The sequence below is a fragment of the Electrophorus electricus genome, chromosome 18 (assembly GCF_013358815.1).
Source record: "Electrophorus electricus isolate fEleEle1 chromosome 18, fEleEle1.pri, whole genome shotgun sequence".
Taxonomy (NCBI): Eukaryota; Metazoa; Chordata; class Actinopteri; order Gymnotiformes; family Gymnotidae; genus Electrophorus; species Electrophorus electricus.
Genome location: NC_049552.1, coordinates 4,614,190 through 4,639,189, shown reverse-complemented (window position 1 = coordinate 4,639,189; position 25,000 = coordinate 4,614,190). Strand labels below are relative to the sequence as shown.

At 45.8% G+C, this 25,000-nt stretch overlaps 1 protein-coding gene across 10 annotated transcripts in view; it reads left to right on the top strand.

Annotated features, from left to right (window-relative positions):
* Nucleotides 1-25,000, top strand: part of prdm16 (PR domain containing 16) — a 185,812-nt gene that overhangs the window by 151,030 nt on the left and 9,782 nt on the right. For 4 of the 10 annotated variants that reach the window (XM_035536253.1, XM_035536252.1, XM_035536256.1 and 1 more), the window contains exons 4-14: nt 4,096-4,233; nt 12,291-12,393; nt 14,898-15,099; nt 15,374-15,521; nt 15,901-16,054; nt 16,336-16,371; nt 16,771-18,316; nt 18,467-18,554; nt 21,063-21,232; nt 21,611-21,688; nt 24,789-24,958. In XM_035536253.1, coding sequence (XP_035392146.1) covers nt 4,096-4,233; nt 12,291-12,393; nt 14,898-15,099; nt 15,374-15,521; nt 15,901-16,054; nt 16,336-16,371; nt 16,771-18,316; nt 18,467-18,554; nt 21,063-21,232; nt 21,611-21,688; nt 24,789-24,958 — 2,833 coding nt within the window. Of the gene's footprint in view, nt 1-4,095; nt 4,234-10,545; nt 10,783-12,290; nt 12,394-14,897; nt 15,100-15,373; nt 15,522-15,900; nt 16,055-16,335; nt 16,372-16,770; nt 18,317-18,466; nt 18,555-21,062; nt 21,233-21,610; nt 21,689-24,788; nt 24,959-25,000 lie in introns of those variants that run through there. The other 6 variants (XM_035536254.1, XM_035536255.1, XM_035536262.1 and 3 more) reach the window with 6 other exon arrangements.

Here is a 25,000-nt window from a genome sequence, read left to right as displayed (position 1 = left end):
GTTGCTGTGATGTCATAGGGTAAATAAACAGTGAGTTGGTGCCATTCTCTCTCTCTCTCTCTCTCTCTCTCTCTCTCTCTCTCTCTCTCTCTCTCTCTCTCTCGTGCATTTTCATCACTCTGTGTATAAATCAGTGTTCCACCTGGAGCCAGAGTGTTTGCAGACCTATAAACTGCCTGCCCTTCATTACACCCCGAGCACACGCCCGGCTACCTCTCAAGGTGTATGCGCCTTCATATCCGCACGTGTTTGAACCTGGTTTTAACCTATCCAGAACACTGCCTACATACACACACACACACACACACACTAATCTAGCCAGAACACTCTCCAGACACACACACACACCCAAGCCACCCCAGCTCATACTACTATGCTGTTTCCCATGCCGTAAGAAAACATGTATGATACCTGTAGCTGGAATTCGCCAGGCCTGCGGACAAGCTCACACCGAATTGAACCTGTGTGTGTGTGTGTGTGTGTGTGTGTTTGGAGTGCAGGATCATTTCCTTCCATGCCTGGTTAGTTTTCAGTGACTGTTTTCACACATAAACCGGAGGTCCTGCTCTCCATCATCCTGTGCCTTTTCCCATAAATGGCAGCAGCAGTAGCTTCTCACTGGAACTGTCCTTTTCTGCTGGAAGACCTTTCGTTACTCAGGTGGATGAAATAATTGTTGGTATAGCACATCACCTGTGACGTGATGACTACATACACATCACCTGTGATGTGATGACAACATATACATCACCTGTGACATAGGACTACATACACATCACCTGTGATGTGATGACTATATACACATCACCTGTGACATGATGACAACATATACATCACCTGTGATGTGATGACAACATATACATCACCTGTGACGTGATGACTACATACACATCACCTGTGATGTGATGACAACATATACATCACCTGTGACATGGGACTACATACACATCACCTGTGACGTGATGACTATATACACATCACCTGTGACGTGATGACTACATACACATCACCTGTGACGCGATGACTACATACACATCACCTGTGACGCGATGACTATATACACATCACCTGTGACGTGATGACTACATACACATCACCTGTGACGTGATGACTATATACACATCACCTGTGACGTGATGACTACATACACATCACCTGTGATGCGATGGCTACATACATACTGGTTCAGGCCCAGAAGAGACTTGGTAGAATGAGTGATAGCAGGCACTGGCTTCAATCTTATTCTGAACACTCCTAAGAGTGTTAACACTATTGTGCTTATCTGCACTGAAAATGTCACGTTAGTCAGGTTTCAACTCTTTGACCCCTGGCTGGGGGTCAGCTGGAGGTCAAATTTTGAACGCAGTGCATCAGCAAGCACCATGACACTTAGGTGACACAGAAGGGCACAGGGTGCAACAGTCGAATGCTCACGTACCACCCCACTCACCACAGCACCGCTGCCCCTCTTGGGTGCTGTTTGACATCACTTCCTGTAGAAGCCATACATACTGTGGCGTATCTGTCTTATGCTCTGCGCTGCAGCCAGTGCATTTTTCGAGCGGTGTACTTGCGCGCCGATCCCTTAAGTAGGAGGTTAGGTACCATTGCCCATCTGCAGTTATGCACAATGCGTGCGAGCTGTCCGGTAGCTCTACATCAGTGGTCAGACCACACGAGTGCTGCCCGCTCAGATAGATGGTGGCGAACAAATCTTATGTAGCATCAGACTGGCTGCAGCGTGGAACTGGACACCTAAAAAAGTATTCCTATAAGGTAGGTGTGCTGTTTACAGCACAATAGTGAATTTATTCTCAAAACATTTCACCTTTAGAAAGGAACCAAAGCCCAGACTTTGGTTTTATGTTGCCATTTCTGGATGTCGTTCTCCTTCGGAGGTCAGGGTCATGTCTTTTTAACCAAAATGTAAAAATGGAGCGACACCAATAGCTCATGCTGGAGTGCTGTCCACTTCTTCAGCTCCAGCTTCACCAGAGTCCGGTTTCTGCACAGTCTAACACGAGGTTGGAAAGCAAAACTGATCCAGGAACAGATCCCTAAATGATGTGTTTTGCGACTGACCCCTGGCAGTCTGACACTCTCCTGTGTGTTGCGTTTGGTAAGTGTGTGGACAGGAGCAAGGAGCAGTCAAAGATCACATCCAGGGAGACTGGGAATGACTTATGATCACAGTGGTGTGTGTGTGTGGGTGTGTGTGTGTGTGTGTGTGTGTGTGTGTGTGTGTGTGTGTGTGTGTGAAGATGAGAAAGTAGACCTCCTAGCATGACTGTAAGATTACACTTTGTATTAGGACAAAGTCACTAGGCCCTTGAGTGCTGTAACACATACACACACACACGCACACACACGCACGCACACACACACACACACACACACGCACGCACACACACACACGCACGCACGCACACACGCACGCGCACACACACACACACACACACACACACACACACACACACACAAGTTCTATATGGATCTTTATTCTTAATCTTTTCATATCCAAACTGCAAAAATTGGCATTTATACGCCATACATCTGAACAGTAATGTGTAATACTGAGATATTACTAAAATTAATGATATATGGTTTTTTTTTTACCAGTTTTAATTAAAGTCTTGCAAAATATTGATTTTAGTATAGTAATATGTTCTGTTCAATTAACCATCTTTGATGTTAAATTCCTGCAGTGCAGTTTCAAATGTTGCTAATAATAATTTTCCTGTAGCCGTTAACTAGACTTACTGAGACCCAGTATATTGCAGTATTAGATTTACTGCCACTTGGATTTATGCTAACTGCGAATATTTAGTTTCTGCCTTGATTGCTGACTGTGCACATGCTATTTTCTTTCGACTTGATGGAGCAGAACCAAATATTATTTGAAAGTTTTTGTTTTCAAAGAGGGCTGCAGCAATAATTTAGCAGCGTTCTTTTTCCCTGTGGGTGGCTAGCATATTAATGGGAGCGAGATGCCTTTTTTCCCCAACTCGCAGTAAATCTTGTGTCCACCACAAATACCATCCCCTCTGTTCTGGTCATTTCCTGACATTCTGTCTGTCTCTGTCCTCTGCTGGCCCCCCCCTCTGTTCGAGTAACCCAGCACCTCAACCGTCGCTTCCGTAGTGTCAGGTTAGCTGACGGTGATCGGTGTGGCACTTGGGAGCCCCTGTGCAAAAGACCTACGAGCCTCTCTTAACCTTCCAACCCAGGGAGCTTTGGGGTTTGGCATGGAGTTCAGATGACCACTAGACAGGGGAATCAAACCGCCTTTCAAGCCAATGCATGTACGCATGTGTGTGCGTGTGTGTGCGTGCGTGTATGTGTGCGTGCGTGTGTGCATGTGCGCGTGTGTGTGTGTGTGTGTGTACGAGTGTGTGCCTGTTTCTGTGTTCCCACAATGCCTCCATCATGTATGTCACTTGTCTCCTAATACAATGAGGGTGTGAATGGTGTGTGAATGGTGTGCATGAGCGTTTGTTCAGAGAGGAAGTACTGCTTATCTTTTTGGCAGAAAGAAGCTTAACAGCAAAACCTCTGCATTTTCAAAAACCATACCTAAGCCCTTCACACAGAGGGCCAAACTGGCCGTTTATTTCTTTCTGAATGACTCTACAAAGAGGTTATGTTGATATGATATGTTGTCACTGTATATGTTTTATTCTGATGGCAATAAATGTGCACTATACAGATAATAATAATAATAATAATAATAATAATAATAATAATAATAATTTGTTTCAAGGCAGCACGCTGTCATAAAGTGCTCTCTAAGTACAAAAATAACCACAGTAAATGTGTGTAAATGGAGCCCCGTTTTGTTAAATCCATTGAATGATTCCTCGTCCATGTGACGTTCTTGACTACAATAAAACCAAACACAGCTCGGGTAATGTCCTCAGCCGGGTGATCTGTGGTGTGTAGACTGTGCAGAGCTTCCGCGTTGCACTGGTAATGAATGCCACGTAGTTTCGTCTCCGTTCCTCATTTCTCGTACAGACTTTGGGGATGAGAGAGGGTTGGGCCCTAACCTCCGAGCCTGGCCCTGACCAGTGCGGTGTCTCTCTCTACCCGCTACAGGTGGTGGATGATATGGGCAATGTGAAGTTCTGCCTGGACGGGGCAGTGGAGGCCAGCGGGAGCTGGCTGAAGTACGTCCGCACAGCGCCCTGCTACGAGGAGCAGAACCTGGCCGTGTGTCACCTCAGCGAGCACCAGGTCGGCCTCCTCTATCGCTCCTCCTCTCCTCTGATGCTCTCCGCTTCCTTCACATACCCACAATGCACTCACATGCAAGAGACACCTCAGCGGGGGGATGTTTTGGTTTTTTTTAATAGCTGAATTTTTGTTTTAGCGTTTTTGGTTTTGTTTTTGTTGTATGAAACCAGGTTTTTGGGTTTGGTGTTCCTCTGAGAAAGCAGCTCAAGTGACAGCTCACCATCAGAGGAGGTTTTAAGCATCTAATGATTCAGATCCAAGATGTTTGAACAATTGTAAAGGTTTAACTCAACGAATACCACATTAAGCTAAAAATCAAACGCATTCTTAAAATGACCTCATCAGTTTATCTTTTGTGTTTTTAGCTTTTTTAAACATCCGATTGTTTGCAATGAATTTAGAATAGCATATCATTAATTATAGTGTGAAACTGGCATCGCTCGCTAGAATGTTAGACTCTCGGCGTAACACAACCGAGGCTGGACTGAGCATACCGAACGTCTCTAGGCACACACAGTTGCTACTGGCAGACAAATGCACTTGCAAATCATTACACTCCTGGCTGCCAGCTTACTTGTGAGCTGCTGTTGACACAGCGAAGCATCGAGAGGCATCTCCGGCGCCGCCCCGCCAAGCCCACAGTGCTCTTCAGGAGACACAGAGCAGTTGGTGCTGTCAGGATGACAGGCTCTGCTGATGTCACCGCAACAGCGTCTCCCGCAATGGATAATAAACGGGACTCTTGTCTGGGCCGTCCTCTCTCCGCCGAGCGTGTGTGTGTTGAAGGAAGTGAGTCAACAGTTATATAGATGAGTCCCACGCAGCAGGGAGAGAGGGAGTACACTCCCGAAGTTTGTAATTGATTGTCCCAGTGCTGTCTTCCTTTAAAACACTGCACAGTCATTTATTGTCCACAAGATAAGATACCCGGTAAATCGGTGAGAGAAGATAGCAAATTTACAGTGCAATTCCTGGAAGCCTTGGCGTGTTTTGGCTCTTTGAAGAAGGCGTTAGGTGACACCTGCGATGACAGGATGTGTTCAGTGGAGGATGACACTGTTGCGTTGATGGAACTTTGGGAAAATGTCTCCTGTGCATTATGGGCATGGGTAGGCGGACACCTGGTGCATGTGCTGCGTGTGTGTGTGTGTGTGTGTGTGTGTGTGTGTGTGTGTGTGTGTCTGAGCACATATAATCTCTCCATCAAGCATTTCTTTTTTCTTAATACCATTTCAGACAGTGTCTCACTCCCACCTTGCACAACTCAGAGAACAGAGAGCTGTGAAAAGAGACACAGACAGCAGTCGGCTGTGAACAGAGAGACTCAGAGAGCTGTAAACAGAGAGACACAGAGCTGAGAACAGAGAGACTCAGAGAGCAGAGAGCTGAGAACAGAGAGACTCAGAGAGCTGAGAACAGAGAGACTCAGAGAGCAGAGAACTGAGAACAGAGAGACTCAGAGAGCAGTCGGCTGTGAACAGAGAGACTCAGAGAGCTGTAAACAGAGAGACACAGAGCTGAGAACAGAGAGACTCAGAGAGCAGAGAGCTGAGAACAGAGAGACTCAGAGAGCTGTAAACAGAGAGACACAGAGCTGAGAACAGAGAGACTCGGAGAGCAGAGAGAATGTGAACAGAGAGACAGAGAGCAGAGAGCTGAGAACAGAGAGACTCAGAGAGCAGAGAACTGAGAACAGAGAGACTCAGAGAGCAGAGAGCTGAGAACAGAGAGACTCAGAGAGCTGTAAACAGAGACACAGAGCTGAGAACAGAGAGACTCAGAGCTGAGAACAGAGAGACTCAGAGAGCAGAGAGAATGTGAACAGAGAGACAGAGAGCAGAGAGCTGAGAACAGAGAGACTCAGAGAGCAGAGAACTGAGAACAGAGAGACTCAGAGAGCAGAGAGCTGAGAACAGAGAGACTCAGAGAGCAGAGAGCTGAGAACAGAGAGACTCAGAGAGCAGAGAACTGAGCAGAGAGACACAGAGAGCAGAGAGCTGTGAACAGAATGTGGCAAAAACATACCCTTTGTTGTCCCTATCTCTCTCTCTCTCTCTCTCTCTCTCTCTCTCTCTCTCTCTCTCTCTCTCTCTCTCTCTCTACCTCCCTCCCTCCCTTCCTCTTCATCAACCTTTCTGCCGACAGGGGCAACGTGGCCGCTATCGCCCCTGAGCCTGACATGTGAAACATAAGCCTACCAAACAGGGCCGTGTGGGAGGGGTGCCAGGGACAGCCTCAGAGACTGACAACCAACAATTGACTTCCACTAGCAAACCCGATCATTAAAGTCCTTTCACTTCAATGACCAGGCTCTGCTGAGCTCGCAGGAGAATAATAGCGCCCGCTAAAATCACTCAACTAAATGTATGGTTTCTGTTTACTTTTGCCCTTCTTTCAGATAGTTAGCTGCCCCCCCCCCCCTCGCCCCTTCACCTCTCGCCTCCGTTATACGCATTTTATGCAGTGTCTCATGGACAGCGGCTTATTACTTATTCAGAAAGGCTCCACAATGCAAAAATGCATAATTCATCGAACTTTGTTTTTCCCCTTCCTCTCAGAGCGTGCGCGGCCGCGTGAGTGGTGCGGAAAATATGCGCACACCCAGCAAATTCGGCCGCGACTGTAACCTTTTAAAACTCGAGACGGATCATTTATTTACTTGTTTACACGTTTGTCGCTCGCGTCCCGACCCCGGCGACGCGCAGCTGACCGCGTGTAATGCTTTTCACGCATGCATGTGGATTTTTTCTTTGGTTTCTCTTCTGGTGCCACTTCAGAAACTAATGTGGATGTCGGTGGCTGTCGCTTCAAGTGTGAATGACCTTGAATACTAAGTGTCACCTATAGTGAGTCCAGTGGGTTTGGTACAGTGGAGCTCAAAATTGCCAGTTCCATTCCTGACAGCAGTTTTATCAATTTTCTGAGTGTTATCTTCAAAGGAGTTGCAGAATTGTTATAAGAGCTAAAATATAAAAGCATGTCAGACGAGAAGCTGCAGAACATGTAGCTCTGAGATTAGGTTCACAGCTTACGACCATTCTCAGAGGACACAAGAAAAGCCCTGTGCAGTTGAAACCCATACCTGTGTGTGTGTGTGTGTGTGTGTGTGTGTGTGTGTGAGAATGTATGAGGTAGAGTGTACACAAACACGTGTGGGTGTGTGTATATCTGTGTGCCTGTACATGTGTGTGTTTCTGTGTGAGTGTGTGTGTGTGTGTGTGTGTGTGTGTGTGTGTGTGTGTGTGTGTGTGTGTGTATGTGTGTGTGTGTTTTGGAAGAGATGCCAGAGCAAAGCTGTGTGTGTTTCTGCTGTGAGATTGTGTAGTGAGAGTGTGTAGTGAGAGTGTAGTGAGTGGTGTAGTGAGAGTGTGTAGTGAGAGTTTGTAGTGAGAGTGTGTAGTGAGAGTGTAGTGAGTGGTGTAGTGACAGGGTGTAGTGAGAGTGTGTAGTGAGAGTGTAGTGAGTGGTGTAGTGAGAGGGTGTAGCGAGAGTGTGTAGTGAGAGTTTGTAGTGAGAGTGTGTAGTGAGAGTTTGTAGTGAGAGTGTGTAGTGAGAGAGTGTAGTGAGAGTGTGTAGTGAAAGTTTGCAGTGAGAGTGTGTAGTGAGAGTGTAGTGAGTGTGTAGTGAGAGTCTAGTGAGAGTGTGTAGTAGTAGTGTAGTGAGTGTGTAGTGAGAGTCTAGTTAGAGTGTGTAGTAGTAGTAGTGTAGTGAGTGTAGTGAGAGTGTAGTGAGAGTGTAGTGAGTGTGTAGTAGTAGTGTAGTGAGAGTAGTGAGAGTGTGTAGTAGTGTAGTGAGTGTGTAGTGAGAGTCTAGTGAGAGTGTGTAGTAGTAGTGTAGTGAGTGTGTAGTGAGAGTGTAGTGAGTGTGTAGCACGAGTGTAGCGAGAGTGTAGTGAGAGTGTAGTGAGTGTGTAGTGAGTGTGTAGCACGAGTGTAGCGAGAGTGTAGTGAGAGTGTAGTGAGTGTGTAGTGAGTGTGTAGCGAGAGTGTAGTGAGAGTGTAGTGAGTGTGTAGTGAGTGTGTAGTGAGAGTGTAGTGAGAGTGTAGCGGTGTCTTCACTGTGCACTGCCAGCTCGGCTGCAGAAGATTGGAGTGTCTGTGCTGCAGGTTCTCTGCTTGCCTGCCTGTCTGAAGGCCATCGTTAACCTCGTACACACACACACACACACACACACACACACACACACACACACACACCGTCTACACGTAGACAAATCAATCCTACTGCAGTCTTTGTAACATGGCTTTTGTCACTTTATATTCCAGGGGGAAAAATAACCTTTTTTGTCTTATATTATTCAAACTTAACCAGTTTAATCTCTGTTGTTTCATACAAATGTTTCCTAGTTAAACACCACTAAACAGGGCCTGCTTTGTGGGCAAAGGTTAAGCCTAGCCAAGATTCACAAACAAACAAACAAACCAAACACAGATTAAATCATTATTTGTCAGTGTCATTTATTCGGGCGGCCAGATGCAAAATGCTTCTTTTTTTACCACGCTGCTTCTTTTTTTTTTTTTGCTGCTTCTTTTTTTTTTTTTACCACGAAAGCACTGCGCATATTAATTAACTCTACATCTGACCATAATCAGGAGAATCTGCGTTTTACACGGAGGACACTTAAACGTGCTCCTTTTGCACTGTCCTGCTGCGTCGTTCACAGGTGGTACCAGTGGTCAAGTTCAAGTACACACACACGCACAAATCCGCATGCGCAGCGCAACTGTAATTCCCGCCTGTGCCCACTTTATGGATTTGTCTTTGTGTTTCTATACAGTTCTCTGCTGCGCGTTCAGTGTGCCAGGTTTACGCGCTCAGTTTCTCGTTCGTGCACGCGCATGGGTGTGCGCCTTTGTGCGTGCGTGCGTGTGACAGAGGGGGGATTATAGTGTGTCACACAAGTGATGGATGATGCATCTGCCCCTAACACTTGAAAGCGATGTGAGGAGGTCAAGATGGCCCTCTCAGTGCTGTCGGATCCTCAAAAGATTTACTGTAGACACAGTTTCACACCGTCATAATGGATTGCTTTTTTTGAGGTGGGTGGGGGGCGTCTGGACGCATTAGCATATGCCTGCAGCAAGCGTAGACTAGACTCTAAAACACAACAGCTCAATTTCACATCCAAAGTTCTGTCAGGGTTCCCCGCCATTAAAGCTACGGAACAAATGCACACTCAAGAGACGGCAAAAGGCTTCTGAAGGCTCTTCTCTGTGGACGTGTTTGTTATCTCTGTTAAAGAGAAAGGAAAGAGTTTCCCTTGTGAAAAGGAAATGTCAGCCTGATCTAAAATAAATCCCGAAGGCTTTCAGAACGAACCGATTGGAGTTGTTTTCCTACAGCATCAAACTACACGAAGACATTCACGATAAGCTGCACAACATTGTTCGAATAATCTTTTTATAGCATCAAATCAAAAGTCTATATCACGTCTACTTAATATGCGTTTGCATCTTAACAGTAATTATTTTCATTTCGCATTACCATTATGGTAATTAACATTATGATGAAAGAGGTTTATACTTTAGGTATACTAGTTATTAGATATATTAATTTTATTCTAAAAAATTGTAGGTATAGCGAGATAACGTCTGTTTAATTTTATGGATGTTTGTAAACATGGACGGATAACCTTACGCTACAGTAGCAATTTGCACAAAATCCCTTTGCGTTTGTGCTCAAAAAAATTATTGTAATCGAAATTATAATATAAATTCAAGCTAAATCATAAGTTAAAGCATCGTGCCTTGCTTTTATTGTAACAGTGCGTGTTTTTAATTAATGTCATTTAAATATTTGTCTTTATCAACTACATGAATGTGCGTTTTTATTCCATTTACACCGTCAGTGTTTACCGCATTTTGCAACGTCTTATTTTATTTCGATAGTGTTTTTGTAAACGATATTTTACACGTCCACAAATGTTTAACGCAACCTTTAACATTGCAAACAAAATTAGTAGGTGGTTGTGTTTGCAGCAACTATGAAACGCAGCTGGAGAAAAACAACGAGCAAAAACAGGTGTAGCGACGGAACGTTTTTAAAACGCGACCCAAAGCTCCAGTATCCGTCTTGCTGTGGCTTTTTCTGTACACGCGTTATTTAAGGCGCCTGGTCTCCTGGCTGAAAGATAGCCCTTTTTTTTACCATCAATAACAGATGAACCTAGTGGGCAGTGGAGGAGACGACGTGGGGAGGGTCTTGCGCGGTGGATCAGTCGGTCCTTTTGGTCTGAGATAAGAGGGGAGGAGCGGCCGGCGGGGCCGATAGGGACTCGTTAATGAATGAGACCTCACCTCATCAAAGACGCGCTCGCGCTGACTAGAGAGTTGGAGGACTCCGCGCCCGTCGCCGCCCGCTCGCGCTTTCGCTCTGTCGCCCCTGTTCGAAGGGGGGCCCTGCCTGCCTCGAGCTGCGTCTCGAGCCCCGTGTAATGATACTATGGGTTGTGTGGTGAACTCTACGGGGACAGAACTGCTATTACGACTGGAAGCTTTGCGATCAAGCGCTCGACTTTCCCAACTCCACCAATACACGGAAAACCAAAAGGTCAGATATATTATCCTTACCTGCCTTATGCGTACTTGTTAATGTGTAGTCGGATAATAATAATAATAATAATAATAATAATAATAATAATAATAATAATAATAATAATAATAATAACAACAACATAGTTGAACTTGTGTTCTTTGTGAATATCTCGGTCTCCCCTCTTAAACCGCAAGAAAGAGCCGCGGCCTGGTTTTGTAACACACCTGCGAGTTGTCACAACATTAGGCCGGTAAAAGTCAGAAGATGAAGTTTGTGCAGTTTTGTAGACTCATTTTCGGTTGCGGTCTATTTTCCCCGGTGCTCTGCTGTCGGGAGAAGCACATTTCTCCTGGTGCTGAGCGCCCCCATGAGGGCTCGGTTGTTAGGGGCCTACTTCCATCTTTGTTTTCGAGTTTTGCCAAAGTATGAAAACCACTTACCTTTGGCCTCTTTGTTTGTTTATATAATGATTTGTTCTGTTAACGTAAACTATTCTGCATTTCTGTATATTTGCCATATTGGCTGGACCACAGGAATCCACGTGCATGAAGACATGTAAATTAATATGAAGGGGGTACTGGTTAGTCTTAATTTTCTTATTGCAGCTTCCCATTTAGTCAAATGTACTCTCGATTAATGTAAACGGGTGATAATAATATTAGATAAGGATTGAAGAATTGTAAGAATGTGCATTTATAACGAAACACGTCTTATATATATTTTGGACTGTTTTCACGATAATATAATTGTGGTTATACACACTATTTAACTTATTAAGACTTAGGGAAATATAAAATAATACGCATCGATGTTGGCATTTTACATTCATAAAAAGAAGCAGTAATTTTAGTGAGGTTTCCAGTTAAGATGCACTCATGTGTTTTGTGCTTTATTATGTGCAATGCGATTTGCAAATTGTTGGCCCAGTTATATGGAGGCTTTTTTTTGCCACACCGTGCCAGTCTCGTGTCTTCTTAGAACAGCGTCGGTGAACACATTTTAATTTTGAAAAGGTGCGAGTTACATGCAGGATACATTTTAATTAGCTGCCCCCCCCCCCCCCCCCCCCCCCCCCCCCGTAATCTCTTTTTAACGCTGGCATTTCGTTAGCAAACCGTGTTGACAAACTGATTAAAGTGAAATGGCTGAATACAAATCCCGTGCAATATTTCGTTTTAATTTCACTAGTGCATTAATTGTTAACTCAATGGGATTGTTTTTTTTTCTGTTCAATTAGAAATATTATTTCTTATAAAGAAGCGTATTTTGAACATTCTGGCCTGATATTAAGAGACTGATATGATATAAATAACTGATAGCAGCCTACAATTTACAGTAAAACATTTTTTTTTATTTGATTTAGTAATAGGTATAATAATAATAATAATAATAATAATAATAATAATAATAATAATAATAATAATAATAATAATAAATAGTTTATCCTATGACAAAGCATAAAGACGAGGTGTGTGTTTTTTAACTGTTTTTTTTAAACTTGTTTTATCTTTCTCTATTTCCAGATTTATTATAAAGCTATTAGAGATATTGATATAGGGGAGGAGTTACTGGTTTATATGAAGGACGGAGTGTTCCCCGAGGGCTCTATGGCACCGAACCTGGAAGGTAAGATTAATGCGCGTCATTAACGAATCTTTTAAACAAACTCCAAACGAATAGGCCTACTTTGTGATCTAAACAGCAGCATACGGTGGCATGGCACTTTTTTATACAATTAAGCACTTTATTCAGATTTAAAACAGAGAAGATGACAAACGTATTATATAGTCTACCGTTTTTTGTTTTGTTTTTTTCGGATGGCCTTGTGATGCAAATGCAGTTATTGTGTAACCTAAGTGCATGGAAGAAATGTTGAGTTTCACCCAAATTTTCACCAAAGGAAGTTTGCCTGTAAAATGAATGTACACCACGGCCTAACTGGGATTGTGGAACTGAATAAAAATTACAAAATTGAGATTATGTTCAAAGTGCTTTTTGCGAGTCAGACAGGTCATTTTATATTTTTATATTGTACACGAACGGATTCATACTTATTGATTAGTCAAGATGAATTTAAACAAGACGGAAGAAAGCGCACCTTAACGTGCGCTAATGCTAACGCAAAAGTGCCAATAAGGTTAGTTGATTATGATAATTCCTGACGAGAGGGTACTAGGCGCTCTAATTTTTTAATCAATAGACGAGTCTCACACTTAACAGACCAAATTCTAAGCATATAAATAGCCCATACGTATGTTTTATAACAAATATTTTTTTCTGTAGGGTACATATTATGTGGAAGTTATAAAATATGGATATACTATGGAATAATATAATAATGAAGTGGCAGGCAGATTTTCAAACATCCAGGAGACCTTTGTTGTTTTCTTTGTCGTAGATCTTAATATTAAAAGTATGGGAGTGTAGGATGGCAGTTAGTTGAGCCAAATGTTTTGCTTTCCTTTGATTCTGGAGAAGAAACTATAAAGAATGAAGAATTGCCACACTGTCTAAAATAGCTCTGGCAGGTTAAGGTATCTGTTAGCAGCAGTCATTCTCTAGCACACCAAATGTTTTTTTTTTTGTTTGTTTGTTTGTTTGTTTTTCGGCTAGATATGCATCGTCAGATGTTTCTGCCAAAAAAACAAGACAGAGAGCAGGTTAAGAAGGGGCGAGGGAGAATGCACCCTCTGAAAGGGGCGACCAGGAGAAAGTGAGAGATCTTGGCCAAGATAGAACGAGAGCCATCGAAAGATAGCATGCAGGCTGGGCGGACACTGGTTCAGGAGACGAGAGGACAAAACAGAAAGACAAGAGAAATAACAAAAGGAGGTGAAAATGGTCGCGAGAGTCAATCTGTCAGACAGAGTCTGAGAGGCTGACAGATAGCCAGAGAGAGAGAGAGAGAGAGAGAGAGAGAGAGAGAGAGAGAGAGAGAGAGAGGGAGAACTCCTTCATCCTCTTCCTCTTGGCTTATCGGTGCTGGAATTTGGAGTGGAGCTTGAGGAGTCTCGGGGGACCTCACCCATGCTCACAGATTAGCCGCTAAACTGCACATAATTGTGTTCCCCCTACTTCTCTCCAAGAGCTATTAGTTTTCCTGCCCCCCCACCCCACGCCCCGCTTTTTCCAGCATTCCTTCCCAGTGTTCAGTGCTGCTGATGAGACAGAGAGATAATGCAACAAATTCATGTTTTATGGTTTCTTTCTTTTTCTTTTTTTTTAAACGGCATTGATTCTGGGCTTGGGCATAACCATTGTTGAAAAGCTGTGGTGATTTTTTTCATTTCAGTTTTCTTTCCAGTTCAGTTCTGGTATTAATTAAGGTTGTTTCCCAAAATGTTATTCCACATACTCATAACGTAAACAAGGTTCCCTAGAAGAGCGTCGCTGTCATAAATTAGAATAAAACTAAGAATGCGGCGCTACGGCCAAATAGCGCCGACTTTGAAAACATTAAGTCGTTAGAATGGCAGACAGGAGGGGGGCTGAAGCGTTAAATGGAACAGTGCCCACTTTGGTTTGGTAAGCACAGATCATACCCCATGTGCAGTAAATGGACTATGTCGCAGGGAGTTTTGCAGTGGAGTGGAGTTGAGGATGGTGGTCATGGAGGGGTCATATCCTGACTCTTGACTTTCCACTGTTTGTGAGGTTGGGAAGTTTTTTAAGGTTGCCGAGTTTGAAAATATGCTCAGAAGCATTGAACTTGGCACTTAATTCAGGATATTACCATAGAAACAGCTGCTACACTTTTATTTGTTTGACCTTGGTCATGAAAAAAAAATGTCTTTAAACAAAGGTTTGCAGCCTTAAACAGGAAAGTATGCCGTTGTTTTTGTTTATCTCCTACTTCCCTTTTACCTCAACATGATTTTATCTAATTAACAGGGTTATTGAAATACATTCGTCTATCACAAAATATTTGCTGTTAATACAAGTGTTTTCTTTATCTTTTATACTTTTGTAGGACTTAAATTTAAAAATCCCCGTATTCCCTCTACAAGCTACATCATCGTTATTAGAAAAGATATTAGTAATTGCAAGTCAGGATAGACGTGATATTGCATTTAGCTGCTAAGACATTCGCATGAAATGTAGTGTCCCTGTTTGGATGCTGTGCTTCCCAGACGAGCAGATGTACCGCTGTGAAGATTGTGACGAGCTCTTCTCATCCAAGCCGGAGCTCCGGCGGCACCAGAAGTACTCCTGCAGCAGCGGCAACTCCATCTTCGACACGCTAAGCGAAGACCTCAAACAGGAGCGCGAGGACAGCGATGAGCCCGTGTATGAGTGCAAAGACTGTGAGAAGATCTTCCCCAGCGAGTACAGGTGAGGGCCAGGGCCGCAAAGTGCGGTCGTCGTTACCCCAGCGACAGTCGCCGTAACAACCTGTACAGCTCTGCTTTCCCTGCTGACATGCCCCATGACTCTGTCGGGTTTGGTAAAAATCTTGTTGCGAATTTGCCCTGATCAGCCGCTTAGCACAAAGCTGTGTTATAAAACTCGTTAACACCCAAACTTGCACTATGCGCAAGAAAATACATTCATTTCATAGACCTCCTGCTAGCGTGGTAACGGCAATGTTTTGGACATATTTGCTTAGTCTGGGCCAGCATATGGTCGTGCACACGGAGGAGAGAGAATACAAGTGTGACCAGTGTCCCAAAGCCTTCAACTGGAAGTCCAATCTTATTCGTCATCAGATGTCACATGATAGTGGCAAGCGCTTCGAGTGTGAAAACTGTGATAAGGTAGGCCCCAGCAACTCTTACTTACCCTAATAAATGGATTCTTGCCAGTACATTCCTGATCTACCAAGAAGAGATAACTATCATAAATTAGCTACCATCAAGTGGGGATTGAAGAGGCGATCCTACACTTTGGTGTGTTTTTCTGTATTATTAATTATAGTCATATGAATATAGATATGTAGGACCGCCTACAGATGTCCTACACATGTGTATAATACATCCAGAAAGATTTGGACAAGTTTCAGGCTCATGGGCCGGTGTGCTGGCCAGTGTCCTGTGTAAACTGCTTTTACGCATTAGCGCGTGGTTGGCAGTAGGAGTCCTGGCATTAAGTTTGCACACTTGTGTGTGTGTGTGTGTGTGTGTGTTTCTCGTCCAGGTGTTCACGGACCCCAGCAACCTGCAGCGCCACATCCGCTCACAGCACGTTGGTGCCCGTGCCCACACCTGCCCCGAGTGTGGCAAGACCTTTGCTACATCCTCAGGCCTGAAGCAGCACAAGCACATCCACAGCAGTGTGAAGCCTTTTATGTGTAAGTCTCAGCAGGCTTGTCTAAGCCTCAGATACAATTACCAGTGTCCAAAGGCTTCCCAGCTAGCTCCGCCCCAAGATGACAGCTGTTGTTTTATAGGTCAGAACACTAAATGAAATTCTAGAGCCTTCTTCTGTTCTGTTCCGCATTTGTTTTGCGTTTCTCGTCTTCTCTCTCTCTCTCTCTTTCTCTCTCTCTCTCTCTCTTTTTTCACTCCATTTTCCCCTCCCTTTTTTTTTTTTTGTTTTTTCACTGTGCATTTTCCTTTGAGGGCCCATAAGGCTTGTCTATGGTCCAGGCACATTTGACATGTAAAGGTAAATGTCTCTGTTGTGTTTCAGCTGCTCACTGACAGATGACGATACCATTTTCTTCTCGTCTTTTTGCTTGGCTTCTCTGTGTTCTGCCTGTCACAGTGTTTGTGTACTCTGCCAGTGTACTAGTTTGTAGATGCATTTGTCTGTAAATACACTAGATTCATTTGTCACGGCACATAATGAATCTAATCTTGAATGTAATCCGTGATTAATATGCTAATCGCTCAATGTACCAGCTACAACAGAGCTGGATTATGTGTGATCACCAGATTGTGTTTTGGGTATGTTAAACAGCATGGGTAACTGTCTTGATTGACTGATATGACCAGCTTAATTTCCTACACTGATAATAAATTCGCCTGGTGAGATTAAAGACAGTATGTTAATAGAATTAATCAGGCATGTGTGTTCTCCCAGGTGAGGTGTGTCACAAGTCCTATACCCAGTTTTCCAACCTGTGCCGCCACAAGCGAATGCATGCAGACTGCCGCACCCAGATCAAGTGCAAGGACTGTGGACAAATGTTCAGCACTACCTCCTCCCTCAACAAGCACCGGCGCTTCTGTGAGGGCAAGAACCATTACAGCCCCGGAGGCATGTTCACGCCGGGCATCCCAATGTCCTCCAGCCCCATCATGAGCAAGCCCAAGCCCCACCCCGGCCTGAACCACAGTGGGCTCGGCTTCGGGGATTACTTCCCCTCTCGGCCCCACCACCCTGGCCTGCCCTTCTCCACTGCCCCCCCTGCGTTCCCGTCCCTTTCTCATGGCTTCCCAGGGATCTTTCCCCCTTCACTATACCCTAGGCCTCCATTGTTACCCCCTAGCCCATTACTAAAGAGCCCACTGAGTAATAGTCAGGATGGGAAGCTCCCTCATGGCCCCGTGGATGCCCCTGCTCTCTCGGTGGTCACATCTATAAGCAACACCAATGGTAATGCTGGGAGTGGCCTTAGTAGCCAGTCGGAGGAGATCCGTGAGTCCAAGCGGGACCTGTCCTTCGCAGACGGCAAGGGCAAGGTGAAAATGAGCGACGTGTCTGATGGCAGCGACCTGGAGGACGTGAACACCACCAGCGGCACCGACCTAGACACCACCACTGGCACGGTGTCCGGCTCTGACCTGGACAGCGAGGTGGAGAGCGAACGTGAGAAGAGTCGGAGGAAGTCTGGGCAGGAGGAGGGCAAGCCGGAGGAGGTCAGTGGCAGCTTTGTCTCTGTGTCCCGTTCAGCCGACCTCCCCCACGACCGCCCTTTCCTCTCCTCCCGGCACTCCTTCTTCCCGCCACCCGATGAACAGGCGCTCCCGCCTGCCAGTGCGGCAACTGACTCTATCAAAGCCATCGCTTCCATTGCAGAGAAGTACTTTGGGCCTGGCTTCATGGGCCTGCAAGAGAAGAAAATGGGCTCCTTACCCTACCATTCCATGTTCCCCTTTCAGTTCTTGCCCAACTTCCCACATTCCTTGTACCCTTTCACGGACAGAGCCCTCAACCCCAACATGTTCTTAAAGCCAGAGCCCAAATCACCCCGTGAGCACATACAGAAAATGGCTGCCACTACCGCTGTAGAGTCACCCTTCGACCTCACCACGAAGCCCAAAGAGGCCAAGCCTCCGCTTCCGCCCTCCAGCAAGCCTCCCATGCCTTCCAGCACGCTTCTACCGAGCGGTGAGGAGCAGCCGCTGGATCTGAGCATGGGCAGCCGGAGCAGGGCCAGCCAGAATGGTGGGACCCCCGACCAGCGCAAGAACCATGTCTACAGCGCCGGCTGCAAGATGCCGGCTAAGGAAGAGCACCTGCTGCAGATCCAGTCTCAGAATCTCCACCCGCCCCAGATGCCCCAGCAGCAGGCGTCCCTTCCTCAGCCTCCTCCTCCTCCTCCTCAGCAACAGCCATCCCTCCACTACGCCAAGCCCTCGCCCTTCTTCATGGACCCCATCTACAGGTATTTCGCTCCGAGTAGGTCACAAAGCAGGGCTCGGCACAAGGATGTCGGTCTGAGTACCTCTCTCTGACGTGAGTTGGCCGGAGGTTTAGGTGGCTGTGACATCTGACGGACCTTCGTCCGTACGTAACCCTCTGTGTTGTTGTCCAGCAGGGTGGAGAAGAGGAAGCTGATCGATCCTGTCGGAGCACTGAAGGAGAAGTACCTGAGACCTTCGCCGCTGCTTTTTCATCCTCAGGTATTCCTCACGTTGTAACCAGCATGGCAGTCTACACTACACGAGGATTTCCAGCATGACTGCTAAAGAGTTTTATGGATTATGAGTGCAAGTGTTCAAGTATGAAAACCCCTGTTATATTATTTGTTCTTTGCACTCTAAATAACCTTGCTAATATGACAGCTGGAGGAACCACATTTAAAGTGCTGTGGTGGATATGCTAAAGGTGGTAGGGCAGTAATAATGCCTCACACCCTTAATCGCAAGGATGTAGGTTTGATCCCAGCCAAGAACCTGCAGATTCTAATGTCCTCACTCACTATGCTGTTGTTGCATTCTTTAACAAGGTATGTTCACAAGTTGTGCAGAGGACCCAAGTTTGAGTGCCAGATAGAAATGTTGCTTGATGGTTTTTGATGAATCACAAAAACCATCCTGCTGGAACCAGTTAAAGAACCCCAGTACACATCAACCTGCAACCTTTCTAGAACAGCGTGTCTGCTGTAGTATGGATATGGTATCCCTATACCATGAAACCAGCAAAATGCTCCTTTTCATTCCAGCCACTGTTCCCATCCACCTTAAAGATAAATCCCACCTACTATAGAAACAAATTTTGTTTGAGCCACGGCAATGAAGAAGTAATAAAGAAGTATGTTTTTAACATTTGATTACTTTATTCCAAGATTTAAGATAATCTTTGGAGAGAAACAGCCCTTTCTGGTGCACAGAATGCACAAAGCTCAGTTTGTTATCTTCTGCTTTGAAAAACAATCCCCTATTGTATGTGGCAGCATTTCAAATTTTTCCCACCTTTGAGCGATGATAAAATGATTATTAATAATGACCTTTTGAGATAAAGCAAGTCGTCCCGCTCGGTGCTGCAGCACAGCTAAGTTTAGTCGATGCATTGTTTCTGCATAGCTGTACTCTGAGGTCCGCTGCTAATAACTTCCTACCATATTTTTTTTGCCCTGGCTGCCTAGATAATGTCTGCATGTCCATCAGACACTTCCTCTGTTTGTGTGCAGGAGAATGGCCTCTCTTGTTGGGAACTGTCTTATCTGACCTGTAAATCTGTTCTCTATCAATGCAGAGCTGCACCTACCACCAACCCCTCCACCCCCACCCCCCCCAAAAAAAACTCTGAGCCTCTTTTTCTTTTCCTCGTTCACCTCCATCCTCCCCCAGCCCGCGTTCCACTGGGTGGCATTAGGACAGTCCCGGTCGGAGAGATGAGGACGTTGCTACGGATGTTGGGAAAATGTTGATATTTACAAATTTCCTTCCCACATGCCTGACATTCCTTACAATGCAGTGGGAATGTGTCAGATGCGTACAGCAGATGAACCGCGATGAACGGTGGATGATGTAATACACGAGACAAATTACACAAGTGTAATTTGTTTGGTCCCTTGCTACTGACAGCAATCCATTAGATCAGAAATCGTTACATCAGATTGGCAGAGTGACAAAATGGAGGTGCAACTCAGACATGAATAAATAAATTGAGACAGTGAGTCTGTCCCTGTGTTTATTCATATTCCAAAAGCAGGAAGGATGTAAGCTGTTTTTGGCCCCCAAACGGAATAACGAAGCCTTTGTTCTGTGTCTAATGGGGAAGGGGCTATCAGCGAGGGGTATCTTAAACTGCATTGTATGGTTCCCGTTTGCGAGGGTGAATGGCTCATTCAGAGGCTTCTCTCTGAGACTTGTCAGGAAGAAAGTGGAGGGTCAGGGTCTCCCGAGGGGCCTGCTCGAGTGGCTGCTAACGTGCCATAGGTCAGGGAGGTGATTCTCCAACAGCACAATCAAGCCGCGACCTTCTGATATACAGCTTCCTCCGGTTTTCCGCGCCGTCTCCCAATGATGCGAAACCCCGCCTCTGTCCGCCGCTGTGGTCGCTGCCGTCGTCTATGTTTTGCGTCCCTCAGGTAAACGGATTTCACCACATATCTGCAAGGGGTTTTAATCTGCCGCGGCCAGAACTCCAGTGGTCAGTGTCGTAGGCCAGATTAGTCTTAATCTTTCTTAAAAGCAACTTCACCAAAAAAAAAGTCCCCCAATGGAAGTGGCTCTTAGTGCGAGATTAACCCTGATGTGGTTCAGATTTCAGTGTCTGCAGGCGTGAGCAGCCTCAAAGTGACGAGGAGAAGTCTCTGTTCAGGGAAATTGCCGTTCTCACTGGAGCTTTTTCAAAACGGGCTTTCTTCCAGGTTCAGCCACATTATTTCAGTGCTCATATGAGTGGGGCCTCCAATGCCTCCAGTGTAAATTGACATGGCTCTTGCATGCAGTAAGTTTGCCTGCATATCTGATGGGGAGGGGAACCCATGTCCTGCTGGGTTCTGACAGAGGATCTCATCTTAAACTGCCAACAAGTCCCCAGTTGCCACTGCTAAACTAGGACTGCTTAATTCTGGTGAAATTTTAGACTCAGAGTCTCGTATGCGACATTAGACACACTCGTCATACCCTTGACCTGTCGTCAAGCAAGGCAGCCTCATCAGGAGCCCCGTGTCTGTCCAGGTGTCTGCTATGGAGAACATGACGGAGAAGCTGGAGAGCTTCAGCGCTTTGAAACTGGATGCCCCCAACTCCTTACAGCACTCCTCACACCACCTTTTCAACTTCCGCTCTCCTCCACCCTCCCTATCTGACGCCATCCTACGCAAAGGCAAAGAACGCTATGCTTGCAGGTAGGAAGATGGCTTCTCGCCGAGAGCCGGAAGTGCTACTCATCATGCAACAGTCTGATCTGAAATGGAGACTGTTGGGACATTATTTCTCTGGAAATAGACTTATATCAGTTTTATAGCATATGGGCAAATATCCAGGAAGAAGTCATTTTTTACGATTACCTCAAGACTCATGCAAATCTGATTTGATTCTTTTTTGGATTATAACATAGCTAATAAACACATCTATGCCTTCCGGTTATACTTTCTGAGTGTTTCACCTATAGTAAGCGGTAATGCTGTATTTAGTGTTTCATATGTGTGAGTGATTTAGCAGTTGTTCATAGAACAACTATACTCCCATTCAGCTGTATCAAAGCCTGGTTTCTCCTGCTGCAGGTACTGTGGGAAAATCTTTCCCAGGTCGGCTAATCTTACCAGGCACTTACGAACACACACGGGAGAGCAACCCTACAGGTAAGCTACTCAAAAGCACCACCGCCAACACCCCACATGCACACACAGAAGTAACCTCAGTCATTGGGAATAGAGGCCTCACATCCAAATCAAACACGCGAGACCGAAACACCGGCGTGCCGACATCACTCCATATCCTGAAGATTTATTCCCGCTCATGACATGCCTACTTTGCAAAGCGGAGAGGAGCAGCTTTCACTCATGCTTGCCATACAGACCTGTCTGACACACAGACACAAACACACATTAAGAAGAATGGACCCATTTTTGGCGATCTGATCGGTACATGAGCTACGGTCTTCTGCTTCACCGCCGGCTACCCAGAACCAGGCGAGAATGAGAGAAAGAGCGAAAGAATGAAAAAAAAAACAAAACAAAACAAAACGAGGGTGAGCATGTAGAAACAGAAGGAAGATTGATTCTGTCTGTGCAGATGTTGTGGAGGTGCAGTGGGCAGAGCAAAGCTCTGGACAATGTTGGCCTGTGAAGGCGCCCTGGAGACATCCCTGCACTGTTTATAGAGCTGCTTAATTATCACTGCTGTGGCCCCTGTTCAGGGGGCAGACTGCCATGCACGCTGAGCTCCGAGAAGGGGTCCTTTGATTTGCGTGCACCGCGGCCTCGAGCAAAGCAGCAGGCTAATGGAGGAAAATGAACCTGAACCCGCACCATCCGATGGCCGATCTCTGCGTTCTCCGACAGGCTGGTCAAATGGAGTTCCCCATGAGTGAAGTTTAAGGTGTTGCACTGGTGCTAAGAACATGAAACCGAGCTAGCATGATTCTTTTTTTTTATATTCCTCGTCATCGTCTGTAGGATCAGTAACCTCACCCCCAGTTTATATCAGGCGTCTCCTTTTTGCCGCGGAATGCGAGCGGAGGTCCGGGTGGGATCCTGGCCCCTCTTTGAGCTCCACACGTCTGCTGCTGGGGTTTCTGCAGAGGAGATGTATGAGATAGCGTGCCTCCCTTGAGACACCGCTGCTGGATGCTTGGCCTTTTCACTACAGTCCCCTGATTAGCTCGTTTAGAAACAATTTACCCTAACAAATGGCAGACATCATCATCATCATCATCATCATCATCATCATCTCCCCTCCCCGCTCGGAGCCGCGCGAGGCCGAGACGGGCCCGTATCAGACGCAGGCCGTGCGCCGCGGTCTATTTGCCCGCTCGAGATGCTATCGGCTCCACTTTTTGCGGTGAAATTGGCCCACTATGGCTGACCACTGAAAGACCCCATTCAGATCGTAACGCTCCATGTGCAGTCCTTGTAACGTGGAAAAGAGAGAAAGAGAAAAGCAAAGATGACTAAGTAATTTAAAGTCCCCTTGGACAGGCTGATAAAAATAAACAAATCGGGGCAGAGAAGGCCAGCGGAGGGGGGAGGCGGGGAAGGAAAGTAGAATGAGGAACACTGTCTTGGCATTTTTTTCCATTTTCGATGAACCATGATGCGCCAAGTCTGGAAAATCGGCCGGCGCACACGCACACGCGCACTCGCTCACGAAAATAAATTGGAACATGAAAAGGGAGGCTGCATCTTGATTCCGAGCACTTGATGACGAGTGATTTTCCCAAAGCAATTAGCCCTGAAAGTCAAGCTTGCAGACGGCCGCGGGAGTCCCGGCCAGGCCGAGCCACCCAACAAAAGGACCACTGTCCGGCGCAGCCCTGCTGCCCTGTTTGTTTATCAGCACGTTAAATTGATGTTCTCCGGCCTGTTCTGGATGGGCTGTCGTTGCAAATAAGAAGGTCACAGAGAGGCAGCAGAGGAGCCTAAACAATGACCCTCAGGACAGGCGGCTCAGTGCCAGACACACACGCACGCACACACACACACACACACACATACACACCCATATGCACATATACACACATACACATGCACACACACACACACACACACGCACACAAGCATGCACACACACACACACACACACACACACACACAGACACACACGCACAGACACACACACGTGCATGCACACACACACACACACACACACACACGCACGCACACACACATGGACACGTACGAACACACACGCATGCACGCACACTCACATGCCATGCAGATGTACACACACCAACATACACACAAACACACACAAGCACACACACACACACACACACACACACGTACTGAAGAGACTGTGGTGGAACAAGACTCAAGTCTTGAATCCTACTGATTTTACTGGCCAAATGTCTAATACCTTTATGGGCAAGGAGAGGTATACAAGGTTCACGTTCACTGTTTTAAGTGTTGGCATATTCTGTGTAGGCATCATGTCTGGCATGGAGCATAAAAAAAACAAGCTTGACTTTTTTCAATTTTCAATTAGGAGAAAACAAGGTGGAAACATGTCTTGAGGGAAGAGGACAGATTGAATTATTTCATGTGCAAAGGCTTTTGGTCACATCTGAATGGGAACGTGTTCCCGAGAAAAGAAAAAGGGATGGCTGACCTTGAGAAAATGTGAAAATCTCTGTATTTGAAAAGCTTGGAGGGGTGGCTTCACTCACACCTTGACACAAGGCACACTTCCTACTTCATCCACCTGGGGGAGCCATTCCAAACACACCTCTAAAGTGCTGTTCAGTATGGGAAACTTGCTTCATTAGATACGGGTTACACGAGATCGTGCATTTTAAAATAATACTTGGGCCTTCACCGGGCTCGTTTTGCCAATTAATAAATGGCAAAACAACATTTTGTGTAGTGAGTAATCCTCTGCTTACGGTCCCTAGAGTAGTTTCACACTGGCTTAAAGAACAGAAGAGCGTGGAGATCAGGAGGAGACTGGCACACTGACTTCAGTATCAGAGCCGCTATGACAAGTGTGCTCTCACTCCACGCGTCCCCCTTCTAAAGTGCTCTATTGCCTGTAATGTGTCTGCCATGTTTAGACTGAGCCATTCTACTGTTAGTGATTGCTGTTTACATAACTGAACAGGGACCTCATTTCAGAGTCTAATTCTCCTCTCTCTCTCTCTCTCTCTTTCTGTGTCTCCATGTCACTCTCTGTCACTCTCTCTGTGTCTCTCTCTCTCTCTTTCTCTCTCTCTCTCTCTCTCTCTGTCTCTCTCTCTCCCCACAGATGTAAATACTGTGACCGTTCCTTCAGCATCTCATCTAACCTCCAGCGACATGTTCGTAACATCCATAACAAGGAGAAGCCCTTCAAGTGCCATCTGTGTAACCGCTGCTTCGGTCAGCAGACCAACCTGGACCGCCACTTAAAGAAACACGAACATGAGAATATTCCAGGTAAACCCCTCACGGACCCTCGGACCTAATGTGTAGTGCCCG